The sequence below is a fragment of the Battus philenor genome, unplaced genomic scaffold, assembly GCF_028537555.1.
Source record: "Battus philenor isolate CCGP_79_NKW_IND1 unplaced genomic scaffold, ilBatPhil1.0.hap1 SCAF_12, whole genome shotgun sequence".
Classification (NCBI taxonomy): Eukaryota; Metazoa; Arthropoda; class Insecta; order Lepidoptera; family Papilionidae; genus Battus; species Battus philenor.
The window spans coordinates 2,135,969-2,163,269 of NW_027181674.1; the positions used below are offsets into that span (position 1 = coordinate 2,135,969).

General features: G+C 32.7%; 2 protein-coding genes across 2 annotated transcripts; both read right to left on the minus strand.

Moving 5' to 3' along the window:
* Window positions 1-776: 776 nt before the first annotated feature.
* Window positions 777-4,339, minus strand: LOC137933041 (uncharacterized). Its single transcript, XM_068776775.1, has 3 exons — window positions 3,995-4,339; window positions 2,554-2,687; window positions 777-964 (listed from the first exon to the last, which is right to left on the minus strand). Exons 1-3 carry the CDS (start codon window positions 4,161-4,163, stop codon window positions 812-814), a joined length of 456 nt encoding a protein of 151 aa, XP_068632876.1. The 5' UTR covers window positions 4,164-4,339; the 3' UTR covers window positions 777-811.
* A 4,924-nt stretch (window positions 4,340-9,263) lies between these two features.
* On the minus strand, window positions 9,264-21,099 carry LOC137932810 (putative fatty acyl-CoA reductase CG5065). Its single transcript, XM_068776485.1, has 10 exons — window positions 21,010-21,099; window positions 20,106-20,219; window positions 18,521-18,640; window positions 17,477-17,602; window positions 16,260-16,410; window positions 13,297-13,395; window positions 12,206-12,392; window positions 10,862-10,968; window positions 10,436-10,565; window positions 9,264-9,477 (listed from the first exon to the last, which is right to left on the minus strand). The coding sequence occupies exons 1-10, from the start codon at window positions 21,097-21,099 to the stop codon at window positions 9,264-9,266; spliced, it is 1,338 nt and encodes a 445-aa protein (XP_068632586.1).
* Window positions 21,100-27,301: the final 6,202 nt, after the last annotated feature.

Sequence of the window (27,301 nt, forward strand, 5' to 3'; positions counted from 1 at the left end):
AGCGATATTCCGATAGTATATTGTAAAATTGTACAAAGTTATCCACAAATTAATAATGAAGAAGAGAAAGATAGTTCAAGTTCTTTATTCTACTGCCAAAACTATTAAATGATACAGCCTGATTTACATCGATATTGATTTTAATTTAAATCACAGGTAATCCTATCTTTTGACCAATCAACCTATTAAGGCTTTGTTAACAACACAAACAATCATATAAATGCATCAGTCAATAGAAGAAATGACGAAAGGCAAGTTTTATTAAATAATTTTAATATATATAATTCTTTTGATATGTAAAATCTTAGGTCTCAAAAATAATAAACTGCATAAATATTTTTGGAAAATTTAATTATTAAATAGAGCTAATAATAACAAATAACTAAGTAATTTAAAATCCAGAATTTTTCTCCAAATTGGTTATACAACGTCATTAAGAATCATATACAGTTACCACCACACAATTATATTGGAGATGTATTGAAAACAATCTGGTTGTACATTTTTGATAAACACAAATATTGAATCATTGTAAGTATAATAGCTAGGAGCTATAGTTGCGCCATGTATTATAAAAAATAATCATAGCAGGATTCTTAAAAGTCACTTTTTTAATTTTATCTACAAATCAAAAACTTATTGCCATATATACATCCCAAGCGATGAAAAGAATTTATTTATTTATTAAAAAAACTATAAATAATTGAAATACTTAAAACAAATAATAAAAGACGACTATCTACATTTTTGTAGAGTGTATAGATTTCACAGAAATATGTATGTTGTTAATTTTTTATATCTAAATGTTTGGTCAATCTCCAAAGACTTTGACTACAAATTGTCTTGATTCCGCAACGCTCAGTGTTACAGTTAAGCCGGAACAGCTTCCTGAAATACGTTTCACTATGCACTCTTCATCAGACAATACTGCAACGCAGCGCATGTTTGTAAAAGATAGTCCGACCTGAAAATGAAAATTTCATTATTACTGCACCTATAAATCTGGTAAGAATCAACTAATTCCATTACAAAGAGTATTTGGCTTGCCGTAGCAAAAATATTATCTACAACTAGCACCTATCAAAAGTCCCAAGATTTGAAACCTTGATATCTGGCACAAGAGAAGGTTTTCACAACGATCCACTTTCCGATCACTAATATTAGCAAGAGCAATTTAGTATGGTTTTCGTTCTTCGAGGGCTCTTGTACCCCCCTATTTTGGGCACGCAGGGACTTTATAACAATAATGATTTCTACATAGAATTCTACTATTTACATTCTGAACTTTCTTTCATCGTAACGACAATTATTCTTTCTCCTTTTATTCCTCACGTATTATCTCATTCTTCTTTATTCGTTTGTCCATTTATGTAAGAAAAGGACCAATATTTAGCCACTTCCGCACATGCAGCGGTAGTCGGGCAACAAAGTCAAAATTGCCACCGTCAAATCACTCAACACGTGTTTCACCCCTCCACGGGGCATCTTCGGGAGTTATGTTACACCGATTAGTGCCAAACAAAGAGCTATATATATTTCCATTTATACCTCACCTGATTTTCGTCAACTTACTTCACCGAATCTTACAGGTATAACATTTTCTGTATTGCTTTAGTTTCGTCCTCTCACTTTGTTATACATTATCCATTTATTTTAAATTTTACGTTTTTTTTTATTTTCTTAATTAATAGTAGTTGAAACGACCTGAGCAAAATCTTTTACCACGAATATTTTTCTCCTTTTAGTCGTTTCGTCCTATATACGCCCACTGCAAAGGCTTAAGCCTCCCCCAAAAGACTTTAAGGGGGGGGGGGGGAAATAACATAATCGCCACGCTGTGTGGTATTGTAGTACGCAGAGAACGTGCCCATACTCTTCAAACTTGTTTATGAGCAGTGGCCATCCGAAATATTAAATACACAGTGTCAATTATATAACAATGCAACACGGAGATTGAACCCGTGGCCTTCGATAACAAGACTCGGTTCTCTTGCACTGGACTACCACTGCTTTTAGTATAAGGTCTATAGCTTAAATAACAATACCTCGTATGATCTCTAGTATTCGTTATTTAATCCTTAATAGCCTGATTTACGAAAGTGATTTTTTTAATAATACTGTGTTTGCTTGAGGTTCTAGATGAAAGGAAAATTAGATTTTTTTTTAATTTCGTTGGAAAGAATATTATACAACAGTATAATTCGTACAGCCAACCTATAGAAAAACTAATAGTAATATGATCATTCGGTTTAAAAGATTGATATCAAAATTGAAACTCTAGGCTATTAAGGGTTAAACTCGTCGGGTATAAAACAGTGATGTTTTACAAGCAATAAATTTACTATTCTATCAAGAGTTTACTAGTCCGAGAAGTAACAGACTATTAGCTTTTAGATCTACGAAAGTTTGTCTTATTTTTACATTTATATTGTTGTGGTTAACAATGTGTTTTATATCATTGTTCTTCAACAAATTAGTGATGTGATGTTCTTTGCTTTCATTATAATATAAACGTTCAATTTGTATTTATTTCTTTATTCAAATGTTACTCACCTGCACTTCCAAAAAATCGTCTTCGTCAATATTTGTATCCACTTCGTTATTTTCACTATATATTAATTTACTTTCTGCCATATTATCACAAATTCCACAAAGCCAAGCACCTTCAGAGAATACTGGATCTAGTTCTGTAGCAATAATTTATTTATTTTAGTGTATAATACACGTTAAAAACATATAAATAGTTTCATAATAATAAACAAAAATTTCTGCAATTTCTTCTAGACAACCATAGCATGAAATGTAGAAGTATAAATAATGGATAGTTCACGTGTATAAAACATACATATATACAAGCATACACATAAAAACATACATACATATGTATATAACATATATACTTATAATAAATAAGGTATAATACATATTATAGATAGAATACAATAATAAATAAAAACATTATACTGACTTGGATCGCATTTGCCTCAGAAAGAAAAAAGAAACGGAGGAAAAAATGAACAAAGGATGAATAATCATAGGTTTAATAAATATTACTTAAACGTTTTCTTAAATATCATATTCAGCGGTAAATTATTTCACAATCGAACAGCATGTGTGGTAAAAAAAATTGGCAATAATCGTTTAAAAAAGAGAACGACGATTGTAAATAAACGGTAGACTGATGATATCACTGACATAACAGGTAGGTCTCTCTTTCTACTTCTAACTATTTATTACAATCTAGACTAGATTAAGGAAGAAAACGAAGAAGTCCTTTATCCAAAGGTATATGTTATAAATACTAACTTTAATAACAAACAAAATTTAAAACATACCAACGAACAATTTTATTTCATAAATTTCCAGCAACTTTCCAAATTAAAAATTTAGTATAAGGTATCTTTGATAACGAAGACTAAGGTGGAAAAAAATAATACATCGCTTAAAAAGTCGATATATTATACATTTGGATGTTCCACAACACTATTTTTATTTATTTATTTATTTATTTACTTTATTGGAGATAGACAGTACCAAAGGCAGTAAGAAAGTAGAAACTAAGAAGCTTAGAAATATAAAATTTGTTACAATTGTTACCTTATAACTATCTCACTGAGAACATATGATTTATAGTCAAACAATGAAAAAACAAATAAGAATAAACACATTACTAAGTCTACTCAATAATTAGGAACGAAATTGTTTTTTTAAAAGATACGAGAGAACACGAGAATATATCAATATCACTAATATATGAATATACACTAATATATGAATTGTGGAGGTCACACATTCTGTATAAGGGTGCACGTTTACCTATATTTGCCCTAGCCGTTGATAAAAAAAGAGATCTAGAACGCGTTCTTGCTGCAGGAATTGGAAAGTTTACCTCAGACAACAGTTCCGAACAGCTAACATTTATTTTGTGAATTAGTGTCTTTGAAATGTATTCCCTGACTCATGTTATTCTTCAATCTAAATTGTCAACGCTTACCTGCATCTAAATCTTTATATTCGTCATCATCTTCCTCTAAAAGTTCTGTATTAGTGCCATATAATAAATAACTTAAAACTGGGTCTGAATAATCCTCATTGTTTTCTATTAAACTTTCACAATTCACTCCGATAATTAAAATCACTGTTATAAATGCAAGGATTTTCATTATTTTAGACAAGTTATTTTCACAAGGATATTCCTGATTTTGGAAGATTTGTTTTATATTATTATATTTGCGTACTTTTGTGGACTATTTTTATTAATAAATTTAATAATACATTTGTTTTTATGTTAAACCAACTTCACGTTTGAGTCTCTATCAACAATTATTAATTAATTCACATCGCGTACATTGTTCATCAAATTATCAAATATACTATACATAATTATACACGAACCATGTTAAAATTATCTACATCTGGTCTTTGACCCATGAAGATATAATTAACTATAGATTTATATGCAGGATTCTGTTGTTTTGTTACTTAGAACTTTTACTAGTGGCTTTTTTCATTCATTTTCCCCTTTTCATTATTTATGTAATAGTAGGGTGACAATAAAATGTTATTAAAATCAAATGACTCTGTTAGAATATATCAAAGCGAAGTACTTTATATGTGGTCATTAAACTGCTTTAATATACATACATACATTATCTTATGTATTGAATACTCTTAAACACTCTAAAAATATATGCAAAGTTTCATGATAATAAAGAAAAAAAAATACAATGGGCGGTCTTATCACACGAGGCAATCACTTCCAGACATAATATGTAAACAGTAGAAGTATAAACAACGGGTTGTTAACGTGTACAAAACATACATATATTCAAATCTACATATATAACATATATATTTTAATAAATAAGCTATTATACATATTGCTGTTAATGTTATATATTATTATAATATATATAATATATACTGTACATATAAATGTAAATTCGCATTTAATTGCGTATAAAAATCTAATTTACATGTGTGAGTGTCTGTGATAAAACACATGTATGTAAAAACTTGCTAATGTCAATGTTGCTTGACCTTCATATGGGTTGTTATGTTCAATAATAAAGATAAAGATAACATTATACTCACACACAAATAGTCAGTTTTTTAATATTATATGTTATTATGCTGTTGATTCATTAGCAACTCTTATATAATATGCACATTAAATATTATTTCTGTCTTCTGAGCATATTAACATTTCGAGCCTATAGTAACTTATAATGAAGTCAGCACTAAATCTTTAACTTTAAAAATAGTAACAGATTCAAAAGTGCGTTTAAATATCGAATTAAGATGTAATAAATTCTAATTTTGTATTTAAATTAAACTATACAAGATTACTATAATATACTACACAAAGTACAACGGCGAATTTCATGCCAAAGACAACGGAGATAAAGATAGATGAAAAAAGTATGTATGATAAAATCGAAAAAATACAATAGAAAGTATATTGAATCTATACTTGATATATGCTATAAATATCGGGGAAAGGTTTTAATGTATTTTATCTAAAAATCCAACACAATTCAAGATAATTAACCGTTTTATCTAAATATGTTCGTATAATTATTTATATTCTCAACTTTTGCTGCCCAGATTGCATGTGAAGATTCCACGGGTTCTAGGCGGCAGGGTGCAGAAGGCGTCTGATTTTAGTCCTTTTTTTAACACGTTCACTGCGGGCCCAATTTTGAGGAACTTTCAGCTGGTGCGGCTGAGGTCGAATCAGCCTCAAGCTGAACTTCCTAGTAGTGCGGTTGAGGCCTTTTCTGCCTCATGTTCATCAATATTTTTTTACAATATTGAGTCAATGCTTCGCAGACACAAAGAAAGCTATATTTGTCTATGTCATACCTCATACTGTAAACAGCCGCCGCACTAGAGAGAAAACACGAGTTTTACGCGCCGCACCAGTGCAAAGTTTACCATGAGGCTGAATCGACCTCAAGCCGCAGTGAACGTGTTAAGGTAACAGAACTCGAGAGCTCCTGGAGAAGCTTCAGCTCGGGTCGTTTTTTCATTATCCCCCGCTATTGGGGGCCTCTCATAGCCCTGTCTTTGGGAGGACAGGGTCGTTTTATTTCATTTTTTTCACATTACTTTTATTTGCGCGCTCTTCTTGCATCCTTTTTATAATCTTTCATACTTCATCTTTCTTCCCACATTTCTTCTGCCTTTCTCTTGCATTCGATATCATTAATTCCTTACCTCATTTCTTTTTAGATTTCTTTATTTTATTTTAAACATTTTGTTCTATATACAGCAGCTCGGGTCGTTACATACCACTATATCGTTCACATTTTTTATAGCTTCGGTTGACGCACAATAGAGAGATTAGGCTCAGGGGTATATTTAGACAAGGTATTTTTTATCTCAGCGATTATTCACCTCCTCAGTTTGATTTTACTTTTTTTTTCATTTTTGTCTTTTATGATATTAACTTGTCAAACCTACCTTTTATTAATTTATCTCGACATTGCCCAAACAGTTAACTGGTAGAGAATGCCTTTGGAATTAGGTTCGCTATATAATATGTCCCTGAGACTGTACTGCCAGATGTTACATCATATAACATATTTCATAGTGTTTATTTCATACAGGATGATTGTAAAAAATGTATATAAACGCTTTAAAGCCATTTGCTTTTGAGTTTTACTTATACCACTTTTATTCTTGTAACTAATCACCCTATATAAAACATTAAAATATACATTATATTTCGAATATATAATATAAATATATAAATAAATTATTTACTGTTTATAGGTTGATAAACCCATCATAATACAGAACAGAAGTATAATCTTATTGTTACGCAATACACATAAATATTAAATTTGAAATCCAAACAAAGATAAATTACAAGCAAAAATGTTTTGTTTCGTGCGTATCGAAAAAAAAAGGCGAAACTAAATGTAATCAATCTGCTCTGAAGGCAGATCCTCTTTCGGCTTTTATCTCAGGATTGATCTGGAATTAATACAGCAAAGGGAACGTCGGATTTTGTATAAGGGAATCATTGTAAATTGGTAATTTGATTTTTGTTATTTGTCCTTTGCGAAATAGATTCTGTTTCTTCACTGTGTTAGAACATTGTTCCCGAAATTCAACGAATCTTTTTAATTTATGATCTGTGTATAAATAACTTTTAAAGGGAAAATTAAACTATTCAAATTGCCCCTATTTTTTCACGATTATTTTTTTTAAAATTCAAGTGTTTTTGTTAAATCTAAACTATCACTATCACTTAATGTCACCCATCTGCGATATAATTTTTCTGGGGAATAGTTTTCGTACAACCTCTATGCTTTCGTTAGTTGTGTGACAAGTGGCCTCGTCCTGGAACCAAGTCATAGATTTATACTAATTTGAAGCTTTGATTGCAAGAACTTCATCGTATTCATCATCACATCAGCTGATAGATGCTCAATGCAAGGCAAAGGCCTCTCCCAAAGATCTTCACGATAGCTGGGCTGGTCGGTCCATCTAGTTGGGGACCTGTGAAAGCCGCGTCTACCGGGACGAAGTTATCGCTCGAAAACCTTTCGGCTCTAAAAGCCATTGCTTCTATGAGCAATATGCCCCGCCCAACGCGACTTCGCATGAGCAATTCTTCGAATTAAGTCGGTGACCTTGGTTTTTAAGCAGATCTGCTCTTATGGCGCGATCACGCAGCGTGACGGCCATTTTATGAGGCCCATTGTAAACGACGAAGTCTCGGAGCCCTTTTATTATGAAGTTGTATAATTGTAACTTTAAAACAGTATCTTAGTTATCAAATAAACACGTGTTTAAACTTTAATTCAAATTATGTCATTAGTATTCATACGAGATTTCCGACCAGTCAGTTGTCTTTCATTAAAATAACTTTATTATCATTAGCGCAATTCCACCTAGTGGGGGACAACACCTACCGTATTTTTAAACGGTTTTATTTAGTTCGACCCGTACGGAATTTATTTATTTGGGTCAAAATTAGAAATTGAAATTTAAGCACCTTCCCGTTGTCAGATTGATCTGAAATTTGGTACACACATTTAATTTAGATGACAATACAATATAATGAAATCAATAACATTATAAATCTAAGATGGCCGCCGATACAAAATGGCGGATTACATATTTTTCCTTAACACCCTCAATATGAGTATCAAATGAAAGGGCTACACTAGTAAAACACGATGATTGTGTCAAAATTTAAAATTCAAGATGGACGCCGTTCCAATATGGAGGACGAGGTACATAATTTTCCACAACCACCGCAATATGGGTATCAAAAAACCGTTTAACTTAAAAGTTTTTTAAATGTATTTATTATTCGGCTTGCTGTTGCCTATCGAGAATCTTTCGGCCGATACGAGTTATGTGCAAGAAGTGAACTTAATTACCATATACTGTACTTACTTTATACCTTTCAATACTTCATACCCTATATTTATGGTATACTTATATAACAGCAATACATATTGTAATTGAATAAACTTTTGTTTTCTTTATCTGTATAATTCGTAATATCAATAGAAGGTAGTGACAAATTACGGCTTTTCGTATTACGCAGGCGTTTCTTAAATCGCTTACAAAATGTTTAGTTCAGTTTTTGTTGTTTCTTTAATCTCTTTACTCTTTTTAAGAAACAGTTTGATTTTTTTGTCGTGTTGTTTGATAGAGTGATATAACGGTGGCAGTTGTGTAATTCGCATTGTTTGCCGCATGCGCATTTGTCAGCGGGCTGGCGGGCGGTGCACTTTGTTGCACGACTACCACTGCATGTGCGGAAGTGGCTAAATATTGGTCCTTTTCTTACTTAAGATGGACTTCCGCAAGGTAATGCCTGATTCCATTAAATATCTATACTATAGGCCTCTAACATTATGAAACCAATGGTAAAGGATTTTGAGAAACTATATGGGCATAAGTAGAACACAACTTAGAATATACAACTTAAAATCTTTACAATATTCAAGATCAAGAGTTCTTTTCGTTATCAAAAAATAGACGTGCACTGCAAGACATAGGCTTCAATAGCAATTTTGTAGTCACTAATTTGTTAAGGAAGCTCTCAATGGAGGTTCCGCCTAAGGCGTCAGATATTAACTTGGGTTATCACATTTAACATGGAGAACATAATTTAACTCAATCAGTTATCGTAAAGTATTTATTGTAAACAAAACACAAAAAAATAAATAAAACAAAACAAAACGAACCAAATCACCATTCAAATTAATCGATATATGTAGGAAGAACCTGCCGATTCAAATTAAATGTGTCCTAACACCGCCGACAAATACGGGAACGTATTGTGACCATTCTATCGACCTAGGGTCGAAAGGAAACGTATCTTGGTCCTTCCTTGATAAAGACGCGAAAAGAGATTCAGCCTGTTTCGATCGAAATATCCACGAATGTTCCGTGAAGTATCGCAAATGTTTCTCCAAACGTACAATCCTTTCTTGCTTCTTCATGAACCTGTGAACGAAACGATTATTGTAAATATATATTGTCCGAGTGAATTTTGACTAGATTACAGATAACTTTAAGGTCATTAAGATCCCTACTGCTCAAAGATGATGAACGTAAAGTCTGTCATCATCATCATATCAGCTGATAGAAGCCCACTACAAGAAAATCTTCTCCCAAAGATCGCCACGAAAACTGATCTTGCGCTGCCTGACTCCAATGACTTCCTTAAGGTCGCAATAGGTCCCTCAATGCAGCTAGCGCTAGACCGATCATTGTCGTATCTAGAATCGAATGAACAGTTTTGTTCCTAACTAGCTGTGTTTGCTTAGATTTTAACCAAAAATGTTTAACTTGATTTTGATTTTTCCTTTTGTTTTTTCCTATGACGAAAGCAGCCTAAGTTAGTCTTTATTACACCAGCTACCTGCCAGTTTAAGTCCTGTCAAAATCGGTTTAGCCATTTCAGAGATTAGCCGGAGCAAATAGATCGACAGACAAAAATTTAAAATAATGTAATTTTGGTAAATGTATCCTACACACACACAAATATACACACACGTATATATATGTGTGTGTGTGTGTGTGTGCATATATATATATATATATATATAATTTTTAATATCACAAACAGACACTCCAATTTTATTATTAATTGTTAGAGTTTTAATACGACCATGCAAACAATGTTATAGAAAATAGAGCCTTGATAACTATGAAAAAACCTTCCGAAACATGTTCGTACATCGGGTACTGTAATTGTAAAGGTACATTTACTTAACAGTTCTTCATATTTAAGTGTTTTTGTTAGAGATTAGGGGCCACTTCCAGAATGTAAATTTGTCCTTTTCGAACATATACCTGTACTACGAGTATGTCAAGCAATCGAAATATAAATAATAAGTTCAGATTTAACACCGGTATAGAGGTCATATATGATAGTACAAGTGTCAGTATGATAAAATACCTTGGTTCCTTTCCTATTAAACGCAGAAAACAATCCAAGATATAAGCTGGAACTATATGCGCGATAAATATAATAGTCCTCAAGATATACGGATTCTCCGTAAAAGTAATGGTAGGGTATGGAACTGCATCTGAAAGAAAACATTTCATCAATCCATCATCATTAATTCAATCGTAATACGAATACTATTGGACATAGGCCTCCCCATTAGATTTAAAAAATAAGACGCACGAACAAAGAAATTCAAATAGAAATCAAAACAAATAAGAATATTTACCCTGGTAAACAATATCCCTAACCTAAATGTAGGGGTATATGAGAGATCTCCAAAAAGGTGGACCATATAGAAAAATACGTATCGCATTATTTCTGATAACATCTACTATAAAACTGGCTAATACAAATAATAATAAATTTATCACTTACTCAGTTTAAAGCGGACGATTTCTTCTATAAACTTTTTGTTCAAATATTCCATAGTAACTGGATTAGATCCACTTGAGCAACTGTTGAATACGCTTATCGTATCACATCTACAAAAAATATGTAAAATTAATGTTACATATACAGGATGATTGACGTTAAAGCTATTAAGGGTAAATATATAGCACATTTTTAAATAAAGGATGATCATCCTGAAACTCTATTAAAATGCTACAATTTGAAGTTTTAAGTACCCTCATAAAACAAGTGTGCCTAAAAATCATTGTAAAAATTTTATGTCTGTTTACAATCAGCGACAAACATAATATTCTATTTTTATTTTTAGATTATAAAAAAATAATAAGGCCTGTAATCTAAATATATAAAACAAAGACGGGTTTGTTATAACACTTATAACTCTAGATCTGCTGAACCAATTTTCATGGTTATTGATTTGTTAGATTTGTCTCCGCCCCGAATAGCAGAATACATTTTAAAAACAACGGAAACCCGATATGTGTAATGAATACTATATCATTTCAATAAATGCCAATATAGAGTAGAAATGAGGAAGTAGTCGCACGAAACGTGAAATTATAACAGGATATTGTTAGATCGTCGTTAAAATAGACTAAGAGATGAGCTTTTTTACTTACTCAAACACATGAAAAAATCGTGAGCAAAAGAAAATATTAAACGTAACTGTAATAACAACTGCAAGATCGCCAATGTTTGTGGAAAATAGATCTTAATAATAATAATAATAATAATAATAATAATAATAAATATAAAACAACAACAACAACAATGATAACAATAATAATAATAATAATGAAATTGAACTCGTAGTAAAACAATTCTTTTTTTTCCTTTAATAACACGTTAAAAACCATTTCCTCTAACAGTATTTTTTGTTTTACATACATACATTTTTTACGAGCTGTATTATAAGAAGAGAAAGGAGGGAAGAGTTACTAATCTTTGAAAGCCTACAGAAAGGTATAACAACTTCATACTGGTTTCTAATGCTAGCCTTTCGTATACAGATCAGAGGCATAAATCGTCGTTTCAACATAGACACCCACTGCAAGGCATAGACAACCCAAAAAGATATCTTTGGTGGGATATGCCATAATCGCCACATTTGGCAGGCGGTTTGGCGATCTCAGTATGGTTCAATGCTATGCAGAGGATGCTTCTGCCTATCCTCTTAATTCTTGTTTGTGTACAAAGAGTGAGTTATATATAAGACTGTATTCCATGAATCGATTTGTCAACCTACCTAGGTCACAACTGCTATAAATAACTAAATTACCTTAGCCGATTGTTATGGAAAAAACCACTTACCTATCACATTTTGCAGCGGCAGCAATGATAAGGTTTGTAACGTAGTCAACTGGAATAAGGTCAACTATATTCGATGCCTTACCAAATAGAACACGAATGTAACCCATTCCAACAGCAGTTAACATTCCAGTCGCACCGAACCAGTTGTCTATCCATCCTTCGAAAGGCTCATTTTTGGTAGCTGTCACTGGAAAAGACACGACTTAATAATTAAATTGTCAATCAGAGAGACTATCAAAACGAATCATGAACATCAACGAAAATTCTTATACGTAAGATTTGTGATAGGATTGTTGACAAGAGTGAATTAATAGCTTATTTATCAATATAAAGCATTTAAAAAGTTATCATTTAATAAGCTATTACCCAGGGGCGGCTCTAGCTCGTGCAGCGCCCGTGTGCTATGAAACCCTGGCGTCCTTTAGGCCTGACCCCCCCCCCCCCTCCCGCGGCTATAACTATTAACTTTGCCGTAGTAACAAGAAAGTTTTTTCATATTCCAACAAGCTATTTTATAAGTAGGTATAGCTTACAGTATGGCATTAGTTACGGCCTTTCTTCTTATGACGGCAGAATAACACTCATTGTTTTTGTGCCTGTAACACATCTCGGTTGCGAAACTTAACGGTGAACCGAGATAGGTCATATCTCGTTTTGTGTTTTAAGTTTTATGGACCGCGAAATATAATTGGGGTTCACCCCGATTAATTTGGAAGAATATTTAAAGAATTTACATTCTATAAATAAATTCACAATCCTGTTTGGTACTACCACGTCTTATCATACTAAGTTTTAAGTAGTCAGTACTAGATGGCGTTTGCAGCGCAAAATCTTTGGCCTTTAATATTAGCGAAATATACTTCCACTGTTATAATATTAAAATAAAAATCAATATTATATTAACATTAAAATCAAGGTCAGCTTTTACCCATTCTTAAAATTGTAAATATTCTCAACATATATAGGCTAGTAAAACCTTCTCAACAAAACAGAACGAAGGTATTCATAATAATCGAATCTTATTATAATTTAAAGAGACAAGTTATATGATTACATATTTTTCGTATATTCATGTACAATTAATACATTACCGACGGAAGGTCTTATTACAATCACAGGTACGTTTGGATGATTTTTGGCGACATAATTCTCTGTTAATGACTTCGTAAACGCATATGTATTTGGACGATCTTCTGAAATATTATAATTAAAAATAGGTTAACAACATTTTATTAAATAGAATGATCATTTACAAGTAAAAGCTTTAAAGCAGTGATTCCCAAAGTGGTCTATATCGACCCCTAGGGGTCTATGACAACCTGCAAGGGGTCTACGTCAGCGAAAAAAAATATGAGGGTCCATGAAATGAAAATGGGGGTTCACGATAGTGCTATTTATTTCTTAGTAATTTATTATTAAAGCATCAGGTTCATCCTTCTCACTAAAAATATTGACTTATTGCTTATGTTATTTAATTTATAGTTTATTTTATGTTTATTTAATGTTACGTATATTTTACATAACAGATACAAAATTTTATTTTGAATAGTTTTATTTTAAATTCAATTAATAAATGTATAAATTAACATGTGTTTTTACTTTAAATTTTTAGCACTAAACTTCAGTATAGTTAGAAATTTACAGGAAATCAATATCAGGTAAGTTGGGGGTATACCCAACACAGAAAAACGAGGCAAGGGGTCTACGACACAAAAAAGTTTGGGGAACTCTGCTTTAAAGGGTAGGTCAATAATAAATGTTTTATACACCATATTCAAAAATCAATGGTTTCAGAAATAATAACATAATGATAATATAGTTAAAAGAGTTTTAAAATTTGAATTACTACAAATGAGGTTTTATTTTTTTCAGAATTAATTGATCTGATGAATTCTAACGAAAAAAAATCAGAGTGACCAATTTACACAGGATGTTAGAAAATTGGTGTTAAACATGTAAAGCTTTTTGATGACATATGTATTTTACATTCACCCCATTTAAAGCCTTTACATATTTAACCAATCACCCTGTGTATAGATATACATAATGATCATATCTTATTTTATCCTTCGATAGTTTGCCTTCTAATATTGATATAATTTTTTTAATTAAATCCGTATTAATTTTAAAAAAAAGCATACTAATAATTTAAAAAAGAGTAAACAAAATCGTCAACGATACTTTATCCATACTATATATAGTGTAGTGAGGGGGGTGTAGAGTATGAAGCACGAAGCGACGACGACTCCGCAGTCGGGAGAGACACGGGCCTCTCCGGACCGCCCTCGCTTGAACGCGGATTAGGCGGAAGCGGCCGCCGTGTCATATGTAGGTGAGTAGTGCATGACACGTGCATCGAAGCCGCCGGGGCTCGATGTGAGGCGTGTCCTGGTGTTGAGACGGTGGAGCGGATATTATTTAAATTCTGCTTTTAGGCGTTGAGAACGGCCGGGAGCTCCGCAATACAGAGAAAGCGCTCCGAGGGATCAGAGGCTTTGCAGAGTTTTGCGGCAAGGATCTCAGGATCAGACCTTGTTGAGATCTACATTGGCTTGGTATTGTGCGAGGGCTTTAAGTACTACTCCGTAGACGAAGGGGATCCGGTTCGGGGTTTGGTTGGTTTCGGTTGCTCGTGAGCAACCGATGGGGCGGTAGGCGGTGGCGGGCTAGCCTCTGGGGTAGAGTGGCTTCGCCCAGGCAAAAGTGGCTGGAGGCGGAGGAGGGAGAAGAGGTTTCGAAGTGGACTTTGAAACTTTCGGAGCTGAGGCCCCCACGGAGAAAATTTCGAAGGTCGGGCGGCGCGGTGTTTTTTAGGCGCTTTGAGGCAGCCCCTGTAGTTGGCGGGGTGGCCCACAATCTTACAGAGGACACACGCGGGTAGCGTCTCTGTGACCGCGTGACGGGGACAGTCTGCGGTCCCGGCGCTTTTTTGGCCGGGTTAGCCGATAGGGTGGCAGTTTTGGAGGTGCTGCCGCGGTGAGTGAGTGAGGGAGCAGCACGAAGTGGCCTTTTCCTCTTGCCGGTGACGAGAGTGAAGTTGTCGGTTCGGGGGACAGGCTTCAGACCGTCGATCTCCATCACCGAGTCCGAGCCTAGATACTCGAACCCAGAGGTGTAGTCCGACGAGTCGTCGCTCGGGTCGCGTCGCTGTGGGTCCTCGACAGAGAGGGATTTTCGCTCTTCATCTTCAGCAGACAGGGGTGTCGAGTGACTGCGTGGAGTCACTCAGAAAGCGGGTGGGACGGTCTTTGGCATCTGCCTTGCGCTCGTCCGGGTATTTCATGGCCATCTTACGACCGAAGGTGATGACCGGGTCCTCGCCGAAGGGAGAGCCCGTGTAATCACGCCAGGACTGCGCCATTGTTGGGTGGAGTGGTGAGGGTGAGGTCGGACTACTCAGCACCTCCCTTCCGAACGGCAGGGGGAAGGAAGGACACTGCGAGCATGGAACGATGGAGAGCGCGGTAGTCTAAATGAAGTGACCTCAGAGGTCACTCTGTCGGCAACTACGGTACGCGGGAAAGTCCGAAGACAATTCCGACACTCTAAACGCGGAGCGTAGTGAATCCGTGCAGAGGGGCACAGGATGGGTAGCAACAGGAGAGAGGGCGGCGGGAAAGTCCGAAGACACTTCCGCACTTCCAAACGCTGTGCGCGGGAATTCCATGGGCCGGAGTGCAAGGCAGCAAACCTAGTTGCAAGTCAGCAATACGGGAGGCGGGAAAGTCGGGAGATACGTCCGAATACTCCAAGCGCTGAGCTCGCAATGAGCCAACACGAATGCGTGACGATTATGATATATATCCCATAAATATCTTACGATGATATGATGTATGCCTTTGCAATGGGAATCGATAGGCTGAAACGACGAGGAGAAAATATCTCTTCTGTGAAATGTTTCTTTCTCTCTCTCCTCACTTCTACTGTTAAATGAAAAAGACTTTAAAAGGTGAATAATCTTTGATTTTTTGAATCTGATTTTTGTTTACCTTATTACTTATACCATTTCTTTTTTATTGTGTAATGTTATACGACCATGAAAATTTCTACTTACTTATAATATTTTCCATAACTTGCTTCATATTATCACCGTATTTTTTAATTTCAGCGTAGACATCCTCGTACGAAGCGGGAGGAGGATAAATAACCTCTTCTATTATATCGCGGTTTGTGTGAGCGTATGCCGTTGAGACGTAAACCAATCTCTTTAATAAAACATGAAATAGTTAAAATTTAACTTAAAGCAAAATCGTAACTTGCCATTATACGTCACAATGATTGGCAGGTGCAAAATTTAGAGTAGAACAGACAACCAAAGTATCCTTGACGAAAAAAAAATGTTGTTAATCTGTGGAACTCTTTTAATAATTCCGTTATCACTTTTGTTAAATTTTATTAATTCTCTAATAGATGAAATTTTACTCTATTTCAGAGTATACTGGAAATATGCTTGAAAATGAATTGTTCTAATTTTAAAAATATCTATTTTGGTTAATACAATTATTAAAAATAAAATAAAAACCACACTGTGTTTCTTGTTAGCTCCCAATAGATGGCGCTTTACGAACTAACGTAAGTTTAATTTTTAATTTATAGATGATTGATTTTCATCATCTTTCAACCATAAGACGTCCACTGTGTGACATGGTCTACTCCTATAGATTTCAAATACGATCAGTAGAAAGTGGTCAGCATCTAGCATCATTACTAGACCCTAATAAAGTCATATGTCAACTTTATGAGCAGACCTCCTATGCTGTGTTTTCATATAGGCAAGTTTAATATGCTTCTGTCAAAATTGACTCTTCTAGTTCATACCGTATACAAATGATAAATATCAATGAACCAATGAATATACAGTTAACCTAGCCTAGCACGGGAGTCCCACATGCATATGCGACCCGGCGGTGGACTAGACCGTGGTGAACGCAATTACTTCCTGTCCCGTATATGAAGTGACTTGCGAAGTGAAAATGGGTAGGAGTATTGAATGCAGCAACATCGTTTTCCTTTTGCAAGAGGAGAAAAGCCGCCTCACTTTCTTGCGGTTTTGTTGCAGGGTGGCGGGTGACGTAATTAGACAAAACAAAACCACGTTACAATAAGTATGGAAAGGAATGAGTATATTGCTGTATGTTGTATATATGCTGAATGATAGACATTGTGTAAGATGAGAGAGGAAAGGTGAAAGTAGGAGAGTATAAGTTCTTGTCCCGAAAATAAGATGGGAAAAGGTTAAAAAACATGAGCACAATAACCTTAAAGACTTACTTCCAGTGACTTCATTCTAGAGCATAGGTTCAGAATTCTTCTAGTACCTTCGAAATTAACTTCCATAGCAAGCTTTAATGGTTCATTGAATCTAACTGTAGCGGCGAGGTGGACGACAATTGCTGTCTGTAAAGCAGACAATTTTCACTTAAAGCTTGTAATTGTTTAGATACAAGTAAACCCTAAAAACATAACAGAAAATGATTAAATAATAAGATCAAAGAGTAAGATGAACTTGTTTATAAAATGTAAATTCTTTATTTATTCTTCCAAATCAATTTCATCACCTTCAAAGTAGTCTTGATTCGATAAAACGCATTTTTGCCAACGCTTTTTCCGGGCTTCGCAACTATCGGAATAGTCTTTTTCCGGTATAGCCTTCAAGATCTTCGATTAGGTTTTTATCTACTCAATCGTGTCAAAACGGCATCCCAGATTGGTCTTTTCAATTTACTAAATAACAGTAAGTTGCACGGAGCCAAAACAGATAAAGGCGGAGGTTACGGAACGATATGAGTCAAGTTTTTGGCAAAAAAAGTCGCAAAGAACGAGTGCTTGTTTGAGATTCAAAATGATTTGGACTGAGCCAAATGATATTCGAACTTTTGACAAATATACGCTAGGTGAAAAATATTACTTGCCTTTCTAATTCTCGGAAGTTTAAAATTACAATTTCACTTTACTTTTTCATCACAATATGTCTGGTATTCGTCCTTTTTTATTAACAATTAATTTTGAATCAATTTCTTTTTGATTGAAATATACTGTTAACTGGAGAGGACAATGTTAGGGATTTCTGTATAAGATCTTATCAGAAATGGGATTCGTAGACAAAGGATAGTAAGTAATATGGCCCAGGGGACGGGCAAATTGAAGAGGGAATAAGTAGGCTCCATGAGTAAACATAGACACAGCAAGACAGTGTAAAAAGTTCGCCCACAATGTGGACAAATGAACTTGTTACTGGGTTAGCTTATGTCCAACTGTGGACATCCTATGATAGAAATGATAATGATGATGATTTAATATTATCATTTAAAATACCTTTTCAATGACTTGTTCTAAATCTTTTTCAGCAATGCCTAAATTATCCTTCATAATATCGCCAGTTATGGGTACAATTTTATTGAAGTCCTCGCCTCTCTCTCTCAGTCTTTTGAAAATCTAAAATGTTAATAAATAAAATATAAATATATGTGTTCTATGCACAATGATGTACATAATCAAAAAGCAGAATTAAGTCCACACAACACCCCATAAAACACCGACCCTCGTGAAAGTGGCCAGTCTAAAGAATGTGATATCTGAAATAATCAATAATGATTATAATAGATGATATATCTGTTGATTAAATGCTAAATAAATAGATTAAAAATTATTTATGTATATTATTTGACAGTCACAAAAGTCGATAAATACTGACCGCTGATATATAGCTGATATATGATATAGCTGATAAGCGAGAAAAAAATTTCCAACGCCTCAACTGTCAAAAGCTCAAAGTTCAAATTGAACTGTAAAACACGCGAACATCATAACGAATAATCAAATGCGCATAATTTTAGTTGACAGTACGTTTTTTGAGTCTTTTAAAATTTTTCCACAAGTTTTTTTTATTTGAATTTTCTACAAAGTGATAAATAAAAAATGTCAACGAAATCTGTAAGGTACGGCTTAACCAAGAGAAATGTTAATTAAGTTTTTGCATATTACTTATGTGTTCACATAATAAAATATTTTTAAACGTAAATTAAAAAAGATATGCTGTTGTTATTTAAAAAAAACAATTTAGTCGTATTGTTCTCTAGAACACACACAAAACTGTGGTGTGTTTCAATTTTTTTATGCTTTCAGTATGCAAGGTCAAGTCGTGCTTGCATTCAAGTGACCCTAGCAACACATACATCTGACCCTTAAACAAAAGATTTCCACATCTATTACTTTTAAAACACCATGCTTCTTTCAGAACAATATTTTACAAGCAAGTAAAAATTAAGTTATTATACAGGTGATTGGGTATAGGTGTAAAACTTTAATAAGAGTCAATATATAGCTCATCTGCTGTCAAAAGTATGTTACATTTATATAATAATCAATGGTTTCAGAAATATTAACCCTTAATAGCCTAGAGTTTCAATTTTGATAACTATCTTTTAAATCGAATGTTCACACTACTATTAGTTTTTTTATAGGTTGGCTGTACGTATTTTACTGTTGTATAATATTCTTTCCAACGAAATTAAAAAAAAAAATCTATTTTTCCCTTCATCTAGACCCTCAAGCAAACACAGTAATATTAAAAAAAACACTTTTGTAAATCAGGCTATAAGGGTTAAACAAGGTATTGGTAATATAGTAAGAAAAAGCGAGTTAAAAATTCGGATAGCTACATATTAAAGTTAATTATTATTTACTATCTATCCTTGCAGAGGTGCTTACTAAAATGTAACTTATTTTTCAGCGATCACTTTATACAGGGTAATTGGAAGTAGGCGTAAAAACCTTAAAGCTTACAAATGAGCCATACATAAACTCTTTTAAAGTTTTTATACCTATAATCAATCATCCTGTAGACCTATTTATTTTATTTAATTTAAGCTAGTAAACAAATGCTTAGAAAAATACATACCGGTAGATTTAACATATTTTTTATTCTACAATGAGATCCTTCACGATTTTCTCGTATTAAAACGTAGATTTTTTCCAATTTTGTACAGCTATACAGAAACTTTTCTATTAATATCTGAAACCACAAAAAAGATCTCGGTTACAAAAATTATATATGAAATTAATTAGTACGTTGGAAGTTCTTAAGTCGATTAGGGGGATGTCTATATATATATATATAGACATCCCCCTAATCGGTAATAAATATACACATATATATATATATATATATATATATATATATATATATATATATATATATATATATATATATATATATATGTGTATATATATGTACCTAGTCCGCCATATTGGAACGGCGTCCATCTTGAATTTTAATTTTTGACATAATCATCGTGTTTTACTAGTGTAGCCCTTTCATTTGATACCCATATTGAGGGGGTTAAGGAAAAATATGTTATCCGCCATTTTGTATCGGAGATCTTAGATTTATAATGTTATTGATTTTATTATATTGTATTGTCATCTAAATTAAATGTGTGTACCAAATTTCAGATCAATGTGACAACGGGAAGGTGCTTAAATTTCAATTTCTAATTTTGACACAAACAAATTCCGTACGGGACGACTAAATAAAACCGTTTAAAAAGTGTTTTATTTTATGTTTAGTTATTATTGCTATGTATATAAAGGAAATCATTCCAGACCGCTTCATACGTTATTTGCATCCTGTTTTAGTATCAAATAAATAAATAAAATCAAAGATCGCAACAGACGACATACTGACAGTATATATTCTAATTGCATCCCTTTTGCAGTAATCATAGTAAAAATATACTTAACTAAATCGATTGTAATATATGGTTAAAGGCGTAGTAATAAAAAAGGTATACATATGTTCGTACCTTCCCAAGGAATCCGGTACCACCTGTGATGAACACCGTCTTCCCCGCGTAAAAATCTGGTACATTTTGAACTGCTTCCGATAACTCCATGACACTGTTGATTATTTGAATATATATATATATATATATATATATATATATATATATATATATATATATATATATATATACATTTAATTTTGTGTCTCAAATTAAAGCTTACATTTGTATACTTCTCGTTAAAATTTCTCATAATTACACATAAAGATATAATTACTTTTAATTTAAAGATAATCATTTACTTAAAGAATATTTTTTATTACTCTCATTACGTTGGAAACGCCTGCTTCGGTAGACGTTGTCTTGATTACTTTAGTACTTTATTTATTTTTTAAATTTGCTATGTAAAATACAGTATATCTATTGAACAAAACTGTACAAACAAATATAAAGAACCCTTACACATAGATAGGAGATATTGTCTTATGTTTTGATATAATGAAGCTAGGACAGGTAAAGACATATAATATTAAACATAGTGTAGGCTACATAGATCCTAAAGAAAATCGAACATATCGATATTTCTGTTTGGGAACCTTCAATATTAAGTGCGCGAGAAGGTCGCCACATATCTAACCCGACAGATTAAACAAAGAAATCATATTTGTGACACCATCCGTAAAATACTATGTGAATTATGATAAAATAAACATTAATTATATAAGGAAAGAACAAATATATAGCTACTTCTGCACATGCAGTCGTAGTCGTGCAATAAAATGCACCGCCCGCCAGCCCGCGCCAGAAGTAGCTATATATTGTTCCTTTTCTTACTTAGGATGGACTCCCACGAAATAACGCCTTATTCTATTAAATATAAATTATTTGACTGTTATAATATTTAACAGCTAACTTCTTAACTAATTTGACGCAACATCTGAACAAAACTAATAAATTAAAATGAACAATAGAAAAATAGAATAAATACACTTTATAAACAATTATATATAAAAGTAAATGTGTTTTCTAGTAAGCACTTTATGAGCAGGTAACTTAGCGGTTCAAGAAAAGGACTTCGTAGGTTGCGAATTCCATTATCTTGATACAATGTTATATAATTCACACTTTGTGCATTAATTATATAGGATTACCACGACTAGGAAATAAGTTTCCAAATGGGCAGGAGCATTCTCTGCGTACCATAATACCACACTGCGATCGTCAAATCACCTGCCAAGCGTGGCGATTATGGTACATCCCCATAGATATCTTTGAGGGACCATGCCTAGCAATGCCAACAAACTGTGTGTATAGTTTTGCTACTTTCTATATAGAAAGTTAATCATACATGTAATAATAAAAAAAATCATGAATACATCATGATCCAAAAAATAACAATGTACAATTATATAAACTCATACGAAAAGTATTTAATGGAATCAGGCGTTACCTCGCTGAAGTCCATCCTAAGTAAGAAAAGGACCAATATTTAGCCACTTCCGCACATGCAGTGGTAGTCGTGCAATAAAATGCACCGCCCGCCACACACAGAGATCTCTGTGTTTGGCACTTATCGGTGTAACATAACTCCTGAAGGTGCCCCGTGGAGGGGTGGAGCACGTGTTGAGTAATTTGGCGGTGGCGGTTGTGTGATTCGCATTGTTTGCCGCATACGCATTTATCAGCGGGCTGGCGGGCGGTGCATTTTATTGCATGACTACCACCGCATGTGCGGAAGTGGCTAAATATTGGTCCTTTTCTTACATACGAAAAGTATAAAAGAAATAATGTAAATTAGGAGAAGATTGTTAATTTGAATGCAAATAATAATTTTTCTTATACAGTTTTGCATAAATTTGTACTCAAAAAAAATATTTACAATTACACAATGGATTCGTTGTTTTCTTAAAAAGACTATCCATTATGAATCAAAATCATCCATATATTTATATATTGTAATATATATTTTGATAGTGATAATAATGTATATATATTGTATATACATAATTATGCAATACTATCTTTTAATTTATGGGTACAATAATTTAACATAATATTTTAAATATTTATGAATATATAAACAGATTTCAAATACCACCGATTGGAATATTCCTCTGTCATCCATTTTTATACCCCGGAAGATGGAAATTATCGAAAAAATGATTTTTTTAAACTAAAGCCCTTATATGTATAAAATTGAATAAGAATATATTTGTGCAGGCTAAACGACCGACGGTTGACAGCTTGTATATATATATATACATATATATAACTCATATATATATTCACTAATAGATATTATAGATATTCGCAAATAGACTGGACTGTATCCATGTTCTTATATATACATGTATACACATTACTATACACATACTTTGTTAAAGAAGAAATAATGCAATTTGAGAAAACTTTTAATATTTTATTTTCGATTTCTATGACTAGGTTATTTATGAGATAGGGCAGTAAATAATGTAAAATTCTTTTTTATATATTTGTGTAATTTATAGAAACTACGCGTGGACTATGAGAAGAATTCCAGATTATCTCAATTTGATATATACTACAGCTACAGGCTTCTAAACGCACCTATCTTGGAAAAAGCCTACAACTAGCTCCGTCTGGTTTTCATATGTAGAAACTATTTATTTATCTAATATCATTATTTACATCGAAGTATTATAAATCTACGTACAATATCATATTTTGTTGTCGGTTTGCAACAATCTTGATGCAAATAATTTAGATTTTTAATTACCTTTTATTACACTTGACCTTTGCACTAGGCTCGCATGGTTGAATCGCAGAGATCAGAGAGGTTTTATTATCATTCGTTTATAATAAATGCAAATGCTATTTACTATAATTACAAACTCAATATAGGAGGACAGAAGTTAATGATTAAACTTTTTTATTATTTACAAATCCTTCACACTTTGATGGGATATTTTTTTTGTTATTATTTCCAGGATCTATATTCCACAGACATTAGCCTTCGTGCAATTTTTTTTGTTTACTAAACCTTTTAATCTATTTTAACGACTTTCTTACAATGTCCAGTACTATGGAAGACGAGAAATAAAATAAAAATTCAAGTGAAAAAATTATTAAGAAATACAAAACCCTGTTCTCAATTAAATAGAGGGTGGAAGGAGAGGTTCCCAATAGCGGGGGCTAAAAAAAAAACTAATAGAATGCACCACCTCCTTGGACAAATACCCTGACATTTACACAACTTACACACTTACATAAGTGAATATCTTTAAACCATTGCCTAGATAAAAGATACTAATTCTATAGAACAAGAGAAAGGCAACATTCAAAGTTTCCAAAAACGAAACTAAGAGTGTCTGAAGTATCTTCTTCACTAGCACTGCTTGTATATAAAAGACCTGCATTGGATATATTGAACTGTTTGATTTTAATAACTAGGATAGTATATGGCTCATTGTGCGATTGTAGTTTTACATAGATAAGGATATATCTACAACAGTCATTTAAATAGATAATTAAGTAGGTTCCTTTTTTATATAGTTTTAATGGAATAGGCGTTTGTCTTCTATCTCACCTAAAAGAAAATTTAGATGAAGACGAAAATGGTACACGCCCATCCAAAAGAAACCTGTTCACTCTACTCTTAAAGGCTCCAGATTTCAACTTATCAGGAAAAATAGACCCAGGAAGGTCGTTGTTTATTTGTTAAGACTTTTAAATATAAGAAGAAAGACGTGAAATATTTTTTAAAGATAAAAAACAAATAATTATGTGTTAAATATACACCGACTTTTTTGAAACTATTTTTTATATTTAATGGACTTTGTTACCATGTGCCGCGTGTAATTATGCAAAATCTGAAAAGTTTAAATTTATTGAAAATTACATGAACATAAGAGATTGCAATCAACGGAAAAAATCTTAATATAAATATTCATAAATTCTTATACTCTTTGAACCAAATAAGGAAAACATATAGCAGACGTTTGTACAGTTCGATTCGTTTATTTTAGTTGTTTTATAGCATTTTATGTTACGGTATTTCATTATGGGAAAATATTTTCCTTATTTATTTAAAAAAGCCGTGCGGACTATTTATAACTTAAAAGCTAGGCATTCCCTTAGAGATAACTTTAGAGAAATTATTTTTATGTCTCAATACGTATTAACTTAACTTTTGCACCAAAATTTAAACAATTATATAAAAAATTGCTACAGACACAATTATGAACATAAAAAATAAAACTCGTAACGCCTTATTTTCATCTGGGAAAAGCTAACAAATCCTTCAACAATCCGACTGTACATGTAATGTGAAAATGTGAAACTTGATCTTTTGATTCATTTACACGTTTATATTATATAATATACATTGTTAAATTTTATACATTGTTATATGTTATACATTGTTAAATTTTCTTTTAAAAGAGTAACTGTTGATGTTCTAGGCGGCTTTTCTTAGCATTCCAGCAATACAAGCGGTATCTAGATATTATACTCTCTACCTATATTTCTAAAAAAATTGACGACTCAAAAATGTAAATGTGATATTAAATAAAGATGTTTTGAATTTCAATTTCAAAATCCCTCTTAAATGCTCTTAATAACGAAATCATGTATCGACACATATTTATATGTGTAAAAGATTTCCACATATGTAATGACTCGTCAAGATATCTCTGAAACTATCTATCTAAGACTAGAAATTTCGAAAAAAAATTCAATAATATGTAATATAAACATCTAAGAAAGGATTTTACGAAATTCCCTTCGTAAAGGAGTTTAAATCGCATTTGTAAGTACTAGCTTATTTTAAATAATCATTAATAAAAAAATTACCAAAAAATGTTTCTTTTTTTAAATTCTACACCACTAAAGGCGAAGTCGACTACTCGAAGCTACCTAGGAATTTGACTTTCATAACAAAATACATAATTCTTATTTATGCATTTAACATATATATGTGCATAAATCAAATATTTTTTTATTAATAATGTTCCAACTTACCTATATATGAAGCGATTCTTTACTGGCTAATATAACTAGTGTTCAACGCGACAGTCTTAACAACTCTGAAGGCGAGTTACTTTGCAAAAGAAAAATACGAGTCCCACAGAATAATGATGCATGTAATTATTTTTTAAAAAACACAGTTCATTATCGACATAGTGATGACATCTAACAATGTCAAAGGATAAAGGCCCTAAAGGTGAAGTTGTTCGAAGTCGTTATATATTTATTTAATACTTATTGACTCGATTATTATCTTCACTGCGACTAATCAATTTAACCCTTAATAGCCTGATTTACGAAAGTTTTTTTTTAATATTACTGTGTTTGCTTGAGGGTCTAGATAAAGGGAAAAATAGATTTTCTTTAATTTCGTTGAAAAGAATATTATACAACAGTAAAATACGTACAGCCAACCTACAAAAAAAAACTAATAGTAATGTGAACATTCGGTTTAAAACGATTGGTATCAAAATTGAAACTCTAGGCTATTAAGGGTTAAAAGTTTAAGATAAAATTAATAACTCCTTAATATACCTGATTGTTAGTTTTATTTTCTGGTGTATGTAATGTAGATAGAATACATTCAGAGATAAGGACTGAAACTTGCGATCCTAGATCGCGGGTGATTATGGATATACAATCTTATATAATTCATACTTTTTGTATTAATTATTTAGGATTTTCACAGCTTCCAGAGCATTAAAAAGTTTCCAGAGGATGGGCATAACGTCCTCAACATACGAAACATCTTCGAGGAAGGCTTGCTGTGGGCATTTATAACCTGAAAGGATGAGAACGAAATAATGTGTTGATGTTTTACCAACACGAAAACTGTCGACTGAATTTTCAAGATGATGCCACAAATGTCGACTGCCCTTGCTATTTATTTATCGACATTGTAAATGCAGCCTGCTGAAAAGGCTGGAAAGATGCAGGCGTATATCCAGCAGTTGATGTACTATATTCATTTATTTATTTACTTTATTGGAGATAAATAGTAACAAAAGGCAGTAAAAAAGTACAAACTTAGAAGCTGAGAAATATAAAATTAGTTACAATTGTTACCTTATAACTATCTTACTGAGAACATATAATGATTTATAGTCAAACAATGAAAAAACAAATAAAAACATTATTAAACAGTGATCAAAGACTATGGTTTATATATTTATATCATGTTTGTTTATATTTATTTATAGCTCAAAGTTAATCACTGTACGACGAAGATGACATTAGTATTTAAAAGATAATGTTTTCGGCCATTACTTTCTTCGAGAGAAGGTGTAATTGTCACGATTGGCAATATAAC

Coding starts and splice junctions, on each gene's coding strand:
- LOC137933041 (XM_068776775.1), bottom strand. CDS start 4,163: ATGAAAATCCTTGCATTTATAACAGTGATTTTAATTATCGGAGTGAAT. Junction 2,688..3,994: donor ATATAAAGATTTAGATGCAG/GTAAGCGTTGAC, acceptor TTATTGCTACAG/AACTAGATCCAGTATTCTCT. Junction 965..2,553: donor ACGATTTTTTGGAAGTGCAG/GTGAGTAACATT, acceptor TTTCATTTTCAG/GTCGGACTATCTTTTACAAA.
- LOC137932810 (XM_068776485.1), bottom strand. CDS start 21,099: ATGGAGTTATCGGAAGCAGTTCAAAATGTACCAGATTTTTACGCGGGG. Junction 10,969..12,205: donor GCCGCTGCAAAATGTGATAG/GTAAGTGGTTTT, acceptor TATTTTTTGTAG/ATGTGATACGATAAGCGTAT. Junction 10,566..10,861: donor AATCGTCCGCTTTAAACTGA/GTAAGTGATAAA, acceptor GTTTTCTTTCAG/ATGCAGTTCCATACCCTACC.